Below are 13,790 nucleotides of genomic sequence, written 5' to 3' on the forward strand. Positions count from 1 at the left end.
GCTTGGGTAGCTAGTTATATATAAAGCGATGCTGGAGAAAGGAAGGGTGGTATAGTGTTAGGCAGAATGTTTGCATTTTGAGAAAATACAGAAAATTTTGTTGAGGGTAAAACCATTTTTTTTCATGTTTTCCAGTAGTAAAATGATAAAATACTATTTTGGATTGTTATAGTACCATGTCATGTATATAAGGAGTCAGAAAATGTTTACCATATATTCCCCTTTCTAATACAGCTGTGGTTTTGATTATATGGAAATTGTAGCTTTATTATCCTGTATAAATTATAGGATATAATTGTAGCCCTACTGTATCCTATGATAGTTTGCTTTATTTTTCTTAGTATTTCAGTGTTATCTTTAAGACTTCATTCACAGTTTTTAATTCAAGGTAATGTGGTAGATTATTGATAAATAGGACTATCTCAGAAAGATAATGTGATATAGTTATATAATTTTCCATGTTGTACTGAAATAATCACATGTACATCACTGTAACTCACTCTATTGTACAGTGTTTAACAATTTCTTTTTCTATGTTGGCTTCATTAAGGTTTACATATGTTCTGCCCAGATCACCTATTAGTCAGAATATATCTAATTTATATACTGGGAAACAAAATTATCTACTTTATTAAAACTCATTTTACTTACTATCTTTCAAAATAGTATTAACTAGGTTTTTTTGTTTGTGTTTTTCTCTATTTTGCTTGGCTTTTTGAACATGGCTGGACTCGTCATTTTAGAAGGTAATTATCTTTTCTTTTTCTTGAAAATAGTATTTCTCTGCTTTAAATAATTCTAATAAAAATAACGTTTCTCTTTTATAGGAAAAACCTTTCAACTCTACTCTCATAATCTTATAGCTTTGTTTGAACAAGCCAAAAAACCAGGACTAGCTGCCCATATTCAAACTCATAGGTTTCCAGACCGCATACTACCAAGGTACAAAATATTTTGATTCTACTGGGAGTGAGGGGAATTAGTGTATATTTTTAAAACAGCCAGTCTTCCTTGCCCACTAAAAAACTTCCTTTGTCTTAATTTTGAAAGGTAGTTTACACTGAAGTAAATGTCATCTAGAATTCAAAAGATAAGTGTCTTGTAACTTGACTGTCCATGTCAATCATCCATAGAAGTTTTATAATATAGATCCCAGGTCCTGCCTCAGTTCTATAAAATCAGATAGTTTGGGGTCAGAGTTTAAGATGGTGGTTTTTAGAGCTCCTTGACTGGTTCTGATGGAACTGATTCACCCATCACTCACTGTTTGGGAACCACTGCAGTAGAGTACATTTATGTTGTCTTATGTTTTCAGAAAGTTCGCTCTAACAACAAAGATTCCTGATACAAAAGGCTGCCACAAATGTTGCATAGGTGAGTAAATGCTGTTTCTCAAACTGCATGATTAGAACTTTTAACATCTTTAAAATTATCTGTAGAGTCTTATAGTATTAAGTGAAGGAAGGTAGGCTTTATATTTGTTCTAATAAGGAGTTAAGGGGCCATTGAAGCTCAGGAATGTATAGTTGGACATAAAAATGCCTGAAGATAATTGCTCTGATGCTTTCTCAGAGCATAATGTTCCTCGAATTTTTTAACCATAGTCCATAAGGCTCTATCTCTGCTGATATCTTAGCTTTCATTTGACACTTACCATTTATTTAACAGTTATTGCTTAGTGTTTTATGAACATTATTATTTCAGGAGTTTGGCCAACTATGAAGTTAGAGGGAAGAGTCCACACAAAACCACTCACTTCTGATACCAACTACAGGTTTGGGGAGTTCCCCAAACCACCTTCATGTTCAATAATTCACTAGAAGGACTCACAGAATTCACTGAAAGTGGTTATACTCTGGTTATGGTTTATTACAGGGAAAGTATATAGATTAAAATCAGCCAAGGGAAGAAGTGCATAGGGCAGAATCCAGGAAAAATGCCAGATGTAGAGCTTCTGTTGTCCTTTCTCCATGGAATAATAGACAGCGTATGGACAGTGTTACTTTTCTGACAGTGATGTGTAACAATACACACAGAGCATTGCCAACTAGGGAAGCTTACTCAGCAACCTCAGTGTCCAGAGTTTTTATTAAGGCTCTATCACATAGGCATGCTTGATTGCCCACATGGCTGATCTCAGTATCCATCCCCTCTGGAGGTCAAGTGATATTGCCTGACCCAAAGCCCCTACCCTAAATTACATGGTTTGTCTTTCTGGCATTACTGTCCCCCATCCTGAGACTATCCAGTGTCGCCAACCCCCACTCTAAATCATATTGTTACAGTATACGTTGACCAAGGCCCCAGGCAAACAAAGACACTCCTGTCAGGCATGACATTCCTGAGGCTTAGACATTAACTCCCAGAAGAGAGGACAAAGACCAGACCTCTTTGGGGGCAAGGTGAAATTCTGTGCTATATAATTATCTTCTCTCGCTTAACCCTTAAACAGCTTATGATACTTATGTCACTAGTAGCAGAACCTGGGATCACACCTGGTCTGTGGCTTCAAATTCTGGGCTCCTAACTTTCTGTTTATTATTGTTTAATCAGTGAGGCTAAACATTGATCTTCATGCTGCATTAGGTCCACAGCATACTCTCTAGTTATAAGCAGATTTCACAAGCATTTTTCTAGGGAGATGGAGGTCCATTTCTGTTATCAGATTCCCAGTATCTCTGGCTCAGGAAGGGTCTCGATGCTTACAATCTGAGGTACAACTCATAAATATCTTAAGACAGAGCTTACTGCAAATAACTACTCTTATAATCAGATACATTACTGTTGATGGGAATCAAATTGGGGAGAAGGAAAGACCAATGTGAATTTCTATAGATTTGAGTCAAGGAAGTTACATCTTTATTAAGTTGTAAAATAATTAATTATTTTCATCTTATCTTAAGTAGACAGCTGTAAACTACTATACCAAAAATGGAATCATAGGACTTCCCTGGTGGCACAGTGATTAAAAATCTGCCTGCCAGTGCAGGGGACACAGATTTGATCCCTAGTCTGGGAAGATTCCACATGCCACGGAGTAACTAAGCCCGTACACCACAACTACTGAGCCTGCGCTTTAGAGCCCGTGAATCACAACTACTGGGCCCGCGCACCACAATCACTGAAGCCCGCATGCCTAAAGTCCATGCTCCACAAGAGAAGCCACCGCAATAAGACCGTGCACCGCAACAAAGGGTAGCCCCCGCTCACTGCAACTAGAGAAAAGCCCCTGCGCACCCATGAAGACCTAATGCAGCCAAAAATAAATAAATAAAATTTTTGTTTTTTTTAATGGAATGATAGATTTCAGTTGCCTTCTAGACCTTCTTATTCACTAGACCTAGAATTCACTCTTTTGGTCCATTTACCTAAGCAGCTGTTTAGATTGTAAAATAGTTTAGGTGTTTTGGTGCTTAAAATACTGTTTTTATGTTTGTTTAAGAACCTAGTATATTAAAGATGTTTAGAAGTAAATGTACACAATTAAAATTGAGATAAGAGAGTGAAAAAGAAAGGGTATAACAAAGCCAAAGGAAAAAGATATCATCTTTCTTTACTTTCTGCACTCTTATCATCCTAGTGAACAGAAACAATAATTATCCTTTATCACCTAAATTAACAGTTCAAATGATTATTCTTCCATTCATAGTTTGGTATCAGTGGCAGGCCACATTTAATTGGTTTTTCCTATGTATCAGCACTGCCTTTATACAGAAAGCTGGGTTAGGTTTTAGGTGAGTATAACTTAGTAATTGCTTTTAGCTAAACTTTGTTTTTATATAAAAATATTCAGTGTTTTGGGTGTGTCTGTTTTGTTTTGTTTCTTTCCAGTCAGAAACCCTTACACAGGACATAAATACCTCTGTGGAGCTTTACAGTCTGGAATTGTTTTACTTCAGTGGTATGAGCCAATGCAGAAATTCATGTTAATAAAGGTATATGTTACTTTGTTTACACTTTTTTAATTTAGAAAACACTAATGTATAACTGAACCTGAAATTATAAGACTGCAATGCTACCATCTAGGGTTAGCATGTTTACAGTTATTTATAGGTGTTTATTGGGTTTAGGGATTTTTGTGTTCTTAAGATTTTATCTTTAACTTGTGTTAATAAACTTCCAGAAATATCACAGCCATAAAGAAGAATATGGCCAAGTCTCTAAAACATATTTTTATGGAAAACTGATTCTTATCATGATATTTAAAGGTAGTCCTTTTTTTAATTGAAGTATTATGATATTGTGTTAGTTTCAGTTATACAGCAAAGTATTAAGTTATTATTTTCCATTATAGGTTATTAAAAGATATTAAATATAGTTCCTTGTATTATACAGTAAATCCTTGTTCCTTATCTATTTTATGTATAGTAGTTTGTTAATCCCATACTTCTTATTTATCCCTCCCCCACTCCCTCTCCTATTTGTTTTCTGTCTGTGAGTTTGTTTCTGTTTCGTATATATATTCATTTGTATTATTTTTTAGATTCCACATATAAATGATATCATATAGTATTTGTCTTTGTCTGGCTTCACTAAGCATAGTATTCTCTAGGTCCATCCATGTTTCTGCAAATGGCAATATTTCATTCCTTTTATGGCTGAATAATATTCCTCTGTGTGTGTGTGTGTGTGTGTGTGTGTGTGTGTATCAATCACATTTTCTTATGCCAATCATCTGTTGACGGGCACTTGGATTGTTTCTGGTCTTGGCTGTTGTAAATAGTGCCGCTGTGAACGACATGGGGTGCGTGTATCTTTTCAAATTAGAGTTTCATCTTTTCTGGATATTTGCCAAGGAGTGAGATTGCTGGATCATATGTTAGCTCTATTTTTAGTTTTTTAAGGAACCTCCATACTGTTTTCCACAGTGGCTGCCCCCCACAAACAATGTAGGAGAGTACCCTTTGCTCCACACCCTTTCTAGCATTTATTATTTATAGACTCTTTAGTGATGGCCATTTTGACTGTTGTGAGGTGGTACCTCATTGTAGTTTTGATTTGCGGTTCTCTAATAATTAGTGATGTTGAACAACTTTTCATGTGCCTGTTAGCCATCTGTATGTCTTCTTTGGGAAAATGTCTATTTAGGTGTTCTGCCCATTTTTTGATTCGGTTGTTTTGATATTGAGTTATATGAGCTGTTTGTATATTTTGGAAATTAACCCCTTGTCAGTTGCATCATTTGCAAATATTTTGTCCCATTCTGGACGTTTTCTTTGTTTTGTTTATGGTTTCCTTTGCTGTGCAAAAAGCTTTTAAGTTTGATTACATCCCATTTGTTTATTTTTGCTTATTTATTTTTATTTTTTTTGCCTTGGCAAACTGATCTAAGAAAATATTGCTATGCTTTTTGTCAAAGAATGTTTTGCCTGTGTTCTAAGAGTTTTATGGTGCTATATCTTATATTTAAGTCTTTAAACCATTTTGAGTTTATTATTTTATATGGTGTGATGGAGTGTTCTAACTTCATTGATTTACATGAGGCTGTCCAGCTTTCCTAACACTGCTTGTTGAAGAGACTGTCTTTTCTCCATTGTATATTCTTTTCTCTTTTGTTGTAGATTAATTAATCATAGGTGTATGGGTTTACTTCTAGGCTCTCTATTCTGTTCCATTGATCTATATGTCTGTTTTTGTGCTGATAAGAGGTAGTCGTTTTTTAGATTTAGATCAATTAAGAAAATGAAAGCCTTTCTGTTCACTTTATTCAACAATATGAATGAGGAGATTGTTTCTAAATTATACATCTGTTTGTTTTTTGCAGCACTTTGACTTTCCTTTGCCAAGTCCTTTGAATGTTTTTGAAATGCTGGTAATACCAGAACAGGAATACCCTATGGTCTGTGTAGCTATTAGCAAGGGCACCGAATTAAATCAGGTAGTTCAGTTTGAGACAATCAATTTGAACTCTGCATCTTCATGGTTTACAGAAATTGGTGGAGGTAAGTGTTTTTTACTTTATGTTAAAATATTGATGCCTTTGCCTGCAAAAGAAGCAGAATAGGTTCAACCTGTGTGGGCTCTTTCAAATAAAGATTCAGAACATAGTTTCCCAAGTAGGCCCAGAGGATCATGTACATATAGTTTATGATCTCTATTTGCCTGAGGCAATTTGATACAAAGTATTTTACCAAGGAAAATTTTAATGAGTCCTGAAATTTAAAAGTCTTAGTTGTTATCAGTTAATCTTTGGACTTACTAAATAATTAAGTTTTCTAAGATACTTTTCAAATTTTATCAGCTTCTCAAGCAAAGAAATAACAGTTTTTTTCCTATTGGTTCTTTCCCCCCACACTTCTTAAAATCATTGAGTTCTAGTACTTTTCATACTGGAATAGAAACTTCTGATGTGTGGCCTCCAAGCTTTACCATTTAAAGATACAGGAAAATATCTCTTGCATTTTCTGAGAATGGTTTGTTAGCCTAGGATTTTATCAAACATATCTCAGTGAAAACTCTGAAAAGGTTGAGAAGTTTATTTTCAAACTTTAAAATTGGAACAAATCGATCAAGAATTCATGTCAAGGGAATTCCCTGGTGCTGCAGTGGTTAAGAATCCACCTTCCAATGCAGGGGACAAGGGTTCAATCCCTGGTCAGGGAACTAGATCCCACATGCATGCCGCAACTAAGAGTTCACTTGCCACAACTAAGGAGCCCGCTGGCTGCAACTAAGGAGCCCACGAGCCGCAACTAAGCCCGTGAGCCACAACTAAGGAGCCTGCCTACTGCAACTAAGACCCAGCGCAACCAAAATAAATAAAGTTTTAAATTTTTAAAAATAAAATATTAAAGAATTCATGTTAAAAAATAAGTAAAATGAAGATCTTCATTTTGCCAGTTTACTGTTTTTGTTGTGCTAGTGTATTGTCAGCCAGATTTATCAAGCCATTTTTATATATGAAGTCAAGTAAGCTTTAGTTATAACTTATTTTTGACCACTGTTATATTCTTTATCACCTCGAATAAAATAGGAATGTATTCTTTTACCCTCCCACCCCACCTGCACCCACCTTTCTTTCTAATAATGTTTTTGGTTGAGGTAGATGCATATCTTCCTGGTATAGCTAACAGAAAGGTGGAAATGACATTTATTATGAAATATAAACAGCCCAAATAGAAACGTGTTCCTATCATGTAATTATTGCTAAAAAGAAGAGTTTTGGGTCAGTTTATTTAAAAACCAAGATCATGTTTGGGAGACAGCCCCAACTTTTTTTTATTGGTTAGTATATAATAATAGTGTAGAGAAAGTCATTTCATATGATTATCTAATGTGAGTTTTCAAACTACTATCTTCTGTATGATGTATGAGGAGGTTACATTGCTTAAGGCTGGGCATTCAGTGAGTCCTCTTGTGAATTTGCAGGGTTGAGGGTTGAGGTGTTTTTGTTGTTGTTTGTTTTGTTTTTTAATGCCAGAGGCAAACTGTTCTACCCACTTTTAACATTGTCTAGGCTAAAATTAAGGCAGACCCAAAATTACTACCTAAGGAGAGCCAGGACTCTGAGGGTAAACATTCAAATCACCCTGAAGCAGAGACTGCCTTTATTAGGCTTTTCCATATTCACAAATGATTGCTAAACTATCTCCCAGGTATGTTGATTGTTGAGGCCATGCCTTGAACTGGCAACAGCTGTAACAATTAAAATGAACTCCTATTCCACAACTCTTTTAGTCGTAGTTTAATGTATTATTGCAGTATCCTTTTCCCCAAGGATGGTGCTTAGCACTTATCAGCACTCAATAAATGTTGAATAAATGCACGAACATATCTTTACTGAGAAGAGCTATTTTTTGGAGTGTTGCCAAAGGACAACAGTTTATTAATTCTGTACATCTGGTTTCTTCACTATATATGAACTTTGGGAGGTCCACCAAAACCCAAAATAATAATTGTGTTTATGCTCAGGTGTGCAGTTTTTAAGGGAGAGGATCTATGAGTGTCCCAAAGAGATGTAGTTAAGAATGACTGCTCTGAGATTACAATGGCAAAGGATGAGTGGGAAGTAAATAAATAGAGACAGCAAATGTGGACAACATTTTTTGATAGTTTGAGTGGGAAGAACAAGAGAAAAATGTTAGCTGAAATGAAAAGAGAAATTTTTGAAGTGCCGTTTGCAGGATCTTAGTTCCCTGACCAAGGATCAAACCCTGGCCCCTGGCAGTGAGAATGCTGAGTCCTAACCACTGGTCCACCCTGGAATTCCCAAGTGTGTCGTGAACACAAGACATAAAGTATATTCATAAGAAGCTTCAAGAGGAGAAGCAAGAAGAACTACAGTCCTACAGCCTGTGGATCAAAAACCACATTCACAGAAAGAGAGACAAGATGAAAAGGCAGAGGGCTATGTACCAGATGAAGGAACAAGATAAAACCCCAGAAAAACAACTAAATGAAGTGGAGATAGGCAACCTCCCAGAAAAAGAATTCAAAATAGTGATAGTGAAGATGATCCAGGACCTCGGAAAAAGAATGAGGCAAAGATCAAGAAGATGCAAGGAATGTTTAACAAACACTAGAAGAATTAAAGAACAAACAAACAGAGGTGAACAATACAGTAACTGAAATGAAAACTACACTAAAAGGAATCAGTAGCAGAATGACTGAAGCAGAACAGATAAGTGACCTGGAAGACAGAATGGTGGAATTCACTGCCACGGAACAGAATAAAGAAAAAAGAATGAGAAGAAATGAAGACAGCCTAAGAGACCTCTGGGAAAACATTAAACTCAACAACATTCGCGTTAGAGGGGTCCCAGAAGGAGAAGAGAGAGAGAAAAAGGACCAGAGAAAATATTTGAAGAGATTATAGTCAAAAACTTCCCTAACATGGGAAAGGAAATAGCCACCCAAGTCCAGGAAGCGCAGTGAGTCCCATGCAGGATAAACCCAAGGAGAAACACACTGAGACACATAGTAATCAAATTGGCAAAAATTAAAGACAAAAATTATTGAAAGCAGCAAGGGAAAAACGACAAATAGCATGCAAGGGAACTCCCATAAGGTTAACAGCTGATTTCTCAGCAGAAACTCTACAAGCCAGAAAGGAATGGCATGATATACTTAAAGTGATGAAAGGGAAGAACCTAAAACTAAGATTACTCTACCCAGCAAGGATCTCATTCAGATTCGATGGAGAAATCAAAAGCTTTACAGACAAGCAAAAGCTAATTCACCACTACCAAACCAGCTCTACAACAAATGCTAAAGGAATTTCTCTAAGTGGGAAACAGAAGAGAAGAAAAGGACCGACAAAAACAAACCCAAAACAATTAAGAAAATGGTCACAGGAACATACATATCAATAATTACCTTAAACGTGAATGGATTAAATGCTCCAACCAAAAGACACAGGCTTGCTGAATAGATAACAAAAACAAGACCTTGTAGACAGCATATATATATGCTGAATAGATAACAAAAACAAGACCTCTTGTAGACAGCATATGTATATATATATATATATATATACATATGCTGTCTACAAGAGACCCACTTCAGACCTAGGGACACATACAGACTGAAAGCGAGGAGATGGAAAAAGATATTCAAATGCAAATGGAAATCAAAAGAAAGCTGGAGTAGCAATACTCATATCAGATAAAATAGACTTTAAAATAAAGAATGTTACAAGAGACAAGGAAGGACACTACATAATGATCAAGGGATCAATCCAAGAAGATATGACAATTATATATGCACCCAACATAGGTGCACCTCAATACATAAGGCAACTGCTAACAGCTATAAAAGAGGAAATCGACAGTAACACAATAATAGTGGGAGACTTTAACACCTCACTTACACCAATGGACAGATCATACAAACAGAAAATAAGGAAACACAAGCTTTAAATGACACAAGGGACCAGATAGAATTAATTGATATTTATAGGACATTCCATCCAAAAACAGGAGATTACACTTCCTCAAGTGCACACGGAGCATTCTCCAGGATAGATCACATCTTGGGTCACAAATCAAGCCTCAGTAAATTTAAGAAAACTGAAATCATATCAGCCATCTTTTCTGACCACAGTGCTATGATATGAGACATGAGTTACAGGGAAAAAAATGTAAAAAACATGAACACATGTAGGCTAAACAGTACATTACTAAATAACCAAGAGATCACTGAAGAAATCAAGGAGGAAATAAAAATTACGTAGAGACAAATGACAAGGAAAACACAACGATCCAAAACCTATGGGATGCAGCAAAAGCAGTTCTAAGAGGGAAGTTTACAAGCCTACCTCAAGAAATGAAAAATCTCAAAACAATCTAACCTTACACCTAAGGGAACTAGAGAAAGGAGAACAAACAAAACCCAAAGTTAGCAGAAGGAAAGAAATCATAAAGATTAGAGCTGAAATAAATGAAATAGAAACAAAGAAAATAGCAAAGATCAATAAAACTAAAAGCTGGTTCTTTGAGAAGATAAACAAAATTGATAAACCATTAGCCAGACTCATCAAGAAAAAGAGGGAGAGGACTCAAATCAATAAAATTAGAAATGAAAAGGGAGAAGTTACAACAGACACTGCAGAAATACAAAGCATCCTAAGAGACTACTATAAGCAACTCTATGCCAATAAAATGGACAGCCTGGAAGAAATGGACAAATTCTTAGAAAGGTGTAACCTTCCAAGACTGAACCAGGAAGAAATAGAAAATATGAACAGACCAATCACAAGCACAGAAATTGAAACTGTGATTAAAAATCTTCCAACAAACAAAAGTCCAGGACCAGATGGCTTCATAGGTGAATTCTATCAAACATTTAGAGAAGAGCTAACACCCATCCTTCTCAAACTCTTCCAAAAAATGGCAGAGGAAGGAACACTCCCAAACTCATTCTATGAGGCCACCATCATCCTGATACCAAAACCAGACAAAGATATTACAAAAAAAAAATTACAGACTAATGTAACTGATGAGTGTAGATGCATAAATCCTCAACAGAATACTAGCAAACAGAATCTAACAACACATTAAAAGGGTCATACACCATGATCAAGTGGGATTTATCCCAGGGATGCAAGGATTCTTTAATATACGCAAATCAATCAATGTGATACACCATATTAACAAATTGAAGAATAAAAACCATATTATCATCTCAATAGATGCAGAAAAAGCTTTTGACAAAATTCAACACCCATTTATGATAAAGACTTTCCAGAAAGTGTGCATAGAGGGAGCCAACCTCAACATAATTAAGCCCATATATGACAAACCCACAGCAAACATCATTCCCAATGGCGAAAAATTGAAAGCATTTCCTCTAAGAACAGGAACAAGACAAGGATGTCCACTCTCACCACTGTTTTATTCAACATAGTTTTGGAAGTCCTAGCCACAGCAATCAGAGAAGAAAAAGCAATAAAAGGAATACAAATTAGAAAAGAAGAAGTATAACTGTCACTGTTTGCAGATGACATGATATTATACGTAGAGAATCCTAAAAATGCCACCAGAAAACTACTAGAGCTAATCAATGAATTTGGTAAAGTTACAGGATACAAAATTAATGCACAGAAATCTCTTGCATTCCTATACACTAATGATGAAGAATCTGAAAGAGACATTAAGGAAAAACTCGCATTTATCATTGCAACAGATAGAATAAAATACCTAGGAGTAAACCTACCTAGGGAGACAAAAGACCTGTATGCAGAAAACTATAAGACACTGATGAAAGAAATGAAAGATGATACCAACAGATGGAGAGATATACCATGTTCTTGGATTGGAAGAATCAATATTGTGAAAATGCCTATACTACCCAAAGCGATCTACAGATTCAAATGCAATCCCTATCAAATTACCAGGGGCATTTTTTACAGAACTAGAACAAAAATTCTTAAAATTTGTATGGAGACACAAAAGACCCTGAATAGCCAAAGCAGTCTTGAGGGGAAAAAACGGAGCTGGAGGCATCAGACTCCCTGACTTCAGACTATACTACACAGCTACAGTAATCAAGACAATATGGTACTGGCACAAAAAACAGAAACATAGATCAATGGAACAAGATAGAAAGCCCAGAGATAAACCCATGCACCTATGGTCAACTAATCTATGACAGAGGAGGCAAGGATATACAATGGAGAAAAGATAGTCTCTTCAATAAGTGGTGCTGGGAAAACTGGACAGCTACATGTAAAAGAATGAAATTAGAACCCTCCTTAACACCATACACAAAAAGAAACTCAAAATGGATTAAAGACCTAAGTGTAAGGCCAGACACTATAAAACTCTTAGAGGAAAACATAGGAAGAACACTCTTTGACATAAATCACAGCAAGATCTTTTTTTGATCCACCTCCTAGAGTAAGGGAAATAAAAACAAAAATAAACAAATGGGACCTAATGAAACTTAAAAGCTTTTGCACAGCAAAGGAAACCATAAGACGAAAAGACAACCCTCAGAATGGGAGAAAATATTTGCAAATGAATCAACAGACAAAGGATTAATCTCCAAAATATATAAACAGCTCATGCAGCTCAATATTAAAGAAACAAACAACCCAATCCAAAAATGGGCAGACGACCTAAATAGACATTTCTCCAAAGAAGACATACAGATGGCCAAGAAGCACATGAAAAGCTGTTTAACATCACTAATTATTAGAGAAATGCAAATCAAAACTACAGTGAGGTATCACCTCACACCAGTTAGAATGGGCATCCTCAGAAAATCTACAAACAACAAATGCTGGAGAGGGTGTTGAGAAAAGGGAACCCTCTTGCACTGTTGGTGGGAATGTAAGTTGATACAGCCACTCTGGTGAACAGTATGGAGGTTCCTTAAAAAACTAAAAATAGAATTACCATATGATCCAGCAATCCCACTACTGGGCATATACCCAGAGAAAACCATAATTCAAAAAGACACATGCACCCCAATGTTCATTGCAGCACTATTTACAATAGCCAGGTCATGGAAGCAACCTAAATGCCTGTCGACAGACAAATGGATGAAGAAAGTGCGGTACATATATACAATGGAATATTACTCAGCCATAAAATGGAACAAAATTGAGTCATTTGTTGAGACGTGGATGGATCTGGAGACTGTCATACAGAGTGAAGTAAGAAAAACAAATACCGTATTTTAACGCGTGTATGTGGAACCTAGAAAAATGGTACAGATGAGCCGGTTTGCAGGGCAGAAGTTGAGATGCAGATGTAGAGAACAAACATATGGACACCAAGAGGGGAAAGCCGCGGGGGGGTGGGGATGGTGGTGTTATGAATTGGGCGATTGCGATTGACATGTATACACTAATTGTATAAAATTGATGACTAATAAGAACCTGCTGTATAAAAAAATAAAATTGAAAAAAATTTTTAAAAAGCTTCAAGAAGATTGGCATATACACATTACTATATATAAAATAGATAACTAATAAGAATCTATAGCACAGGGAACTCTACTCAATACTCTTTAATGACCTATGTGGGAATAGAATCTAAAAAAGAGTGGATATATGTATATGTATAACTGATTCACTTTGCTGTAGAGCAGAAACTAACACAACATTTTAAATCAACTATAGTCCAATAAAAATTAATTAAAAAAAAGAAAGAATGACTGCTCTAAATTATCTAAAATGTTTTCTTAGCTTCATCTAGACCATTCACGCCATCTGAGTGGCTAAAATAAATTGTTTTACCAAAAATGTTCTACAGAAATGTCATGACTTCTATTAGCAGATGTTAAGAGAAGTAGCGCTGTGAATATCAGCAAAGTGATGAAAGTTGCTTCCTGCAAAGATGTTGTTG

At 35.9% G+C, this 13,790-nt stretch overlaps 1 protein-coding gene across 1 annotated transcript in view; it reads left to right on the forward strand.

The window, feature by feature from the left end:
* MAP4K5 (mitogen-activated protein kinase kinase kinase kinase 5) overlaps positions 1-13,790 on the forward strand; it is a 137,902-nt gene that overhangs the window by 112,392 nt on the left and 11,720 nt on the right. The window contains exons 24-28 of the mRNA XM_065872807.1: positions 744-746; positions 828-942; positions 1,316-1,374; positions 3,832-3,935; positions 5,765-5,942. Coding sequence (XP_065728879.1) covers positions 744-746; positions 828-942; positions 1,316-1,374; positions 3,832-3,935; positions 5,765-5,942 — 459 coding nt within the window. The remainder of the gene's footprint in view (positions 1-743; positions 747-827; positions 943-1,315; positions 1,375-3,831; positions 3,936-5,764; positions 5,943-13,790) is intronic.

This window comes from Phocoena phocoena, chromosome 2, assembly GCF_963924675.1.
Source record: "Phocoena phocoena chromosome 2, mPhoPho1.1, whole genome shotgun sequence".
Lineage (NCBI taxonomy): Eukaryota > Metazoa > Chordata > Mammalia > Artiodactyla > Phocoenidae > Phocoena > Phocoena phocoena.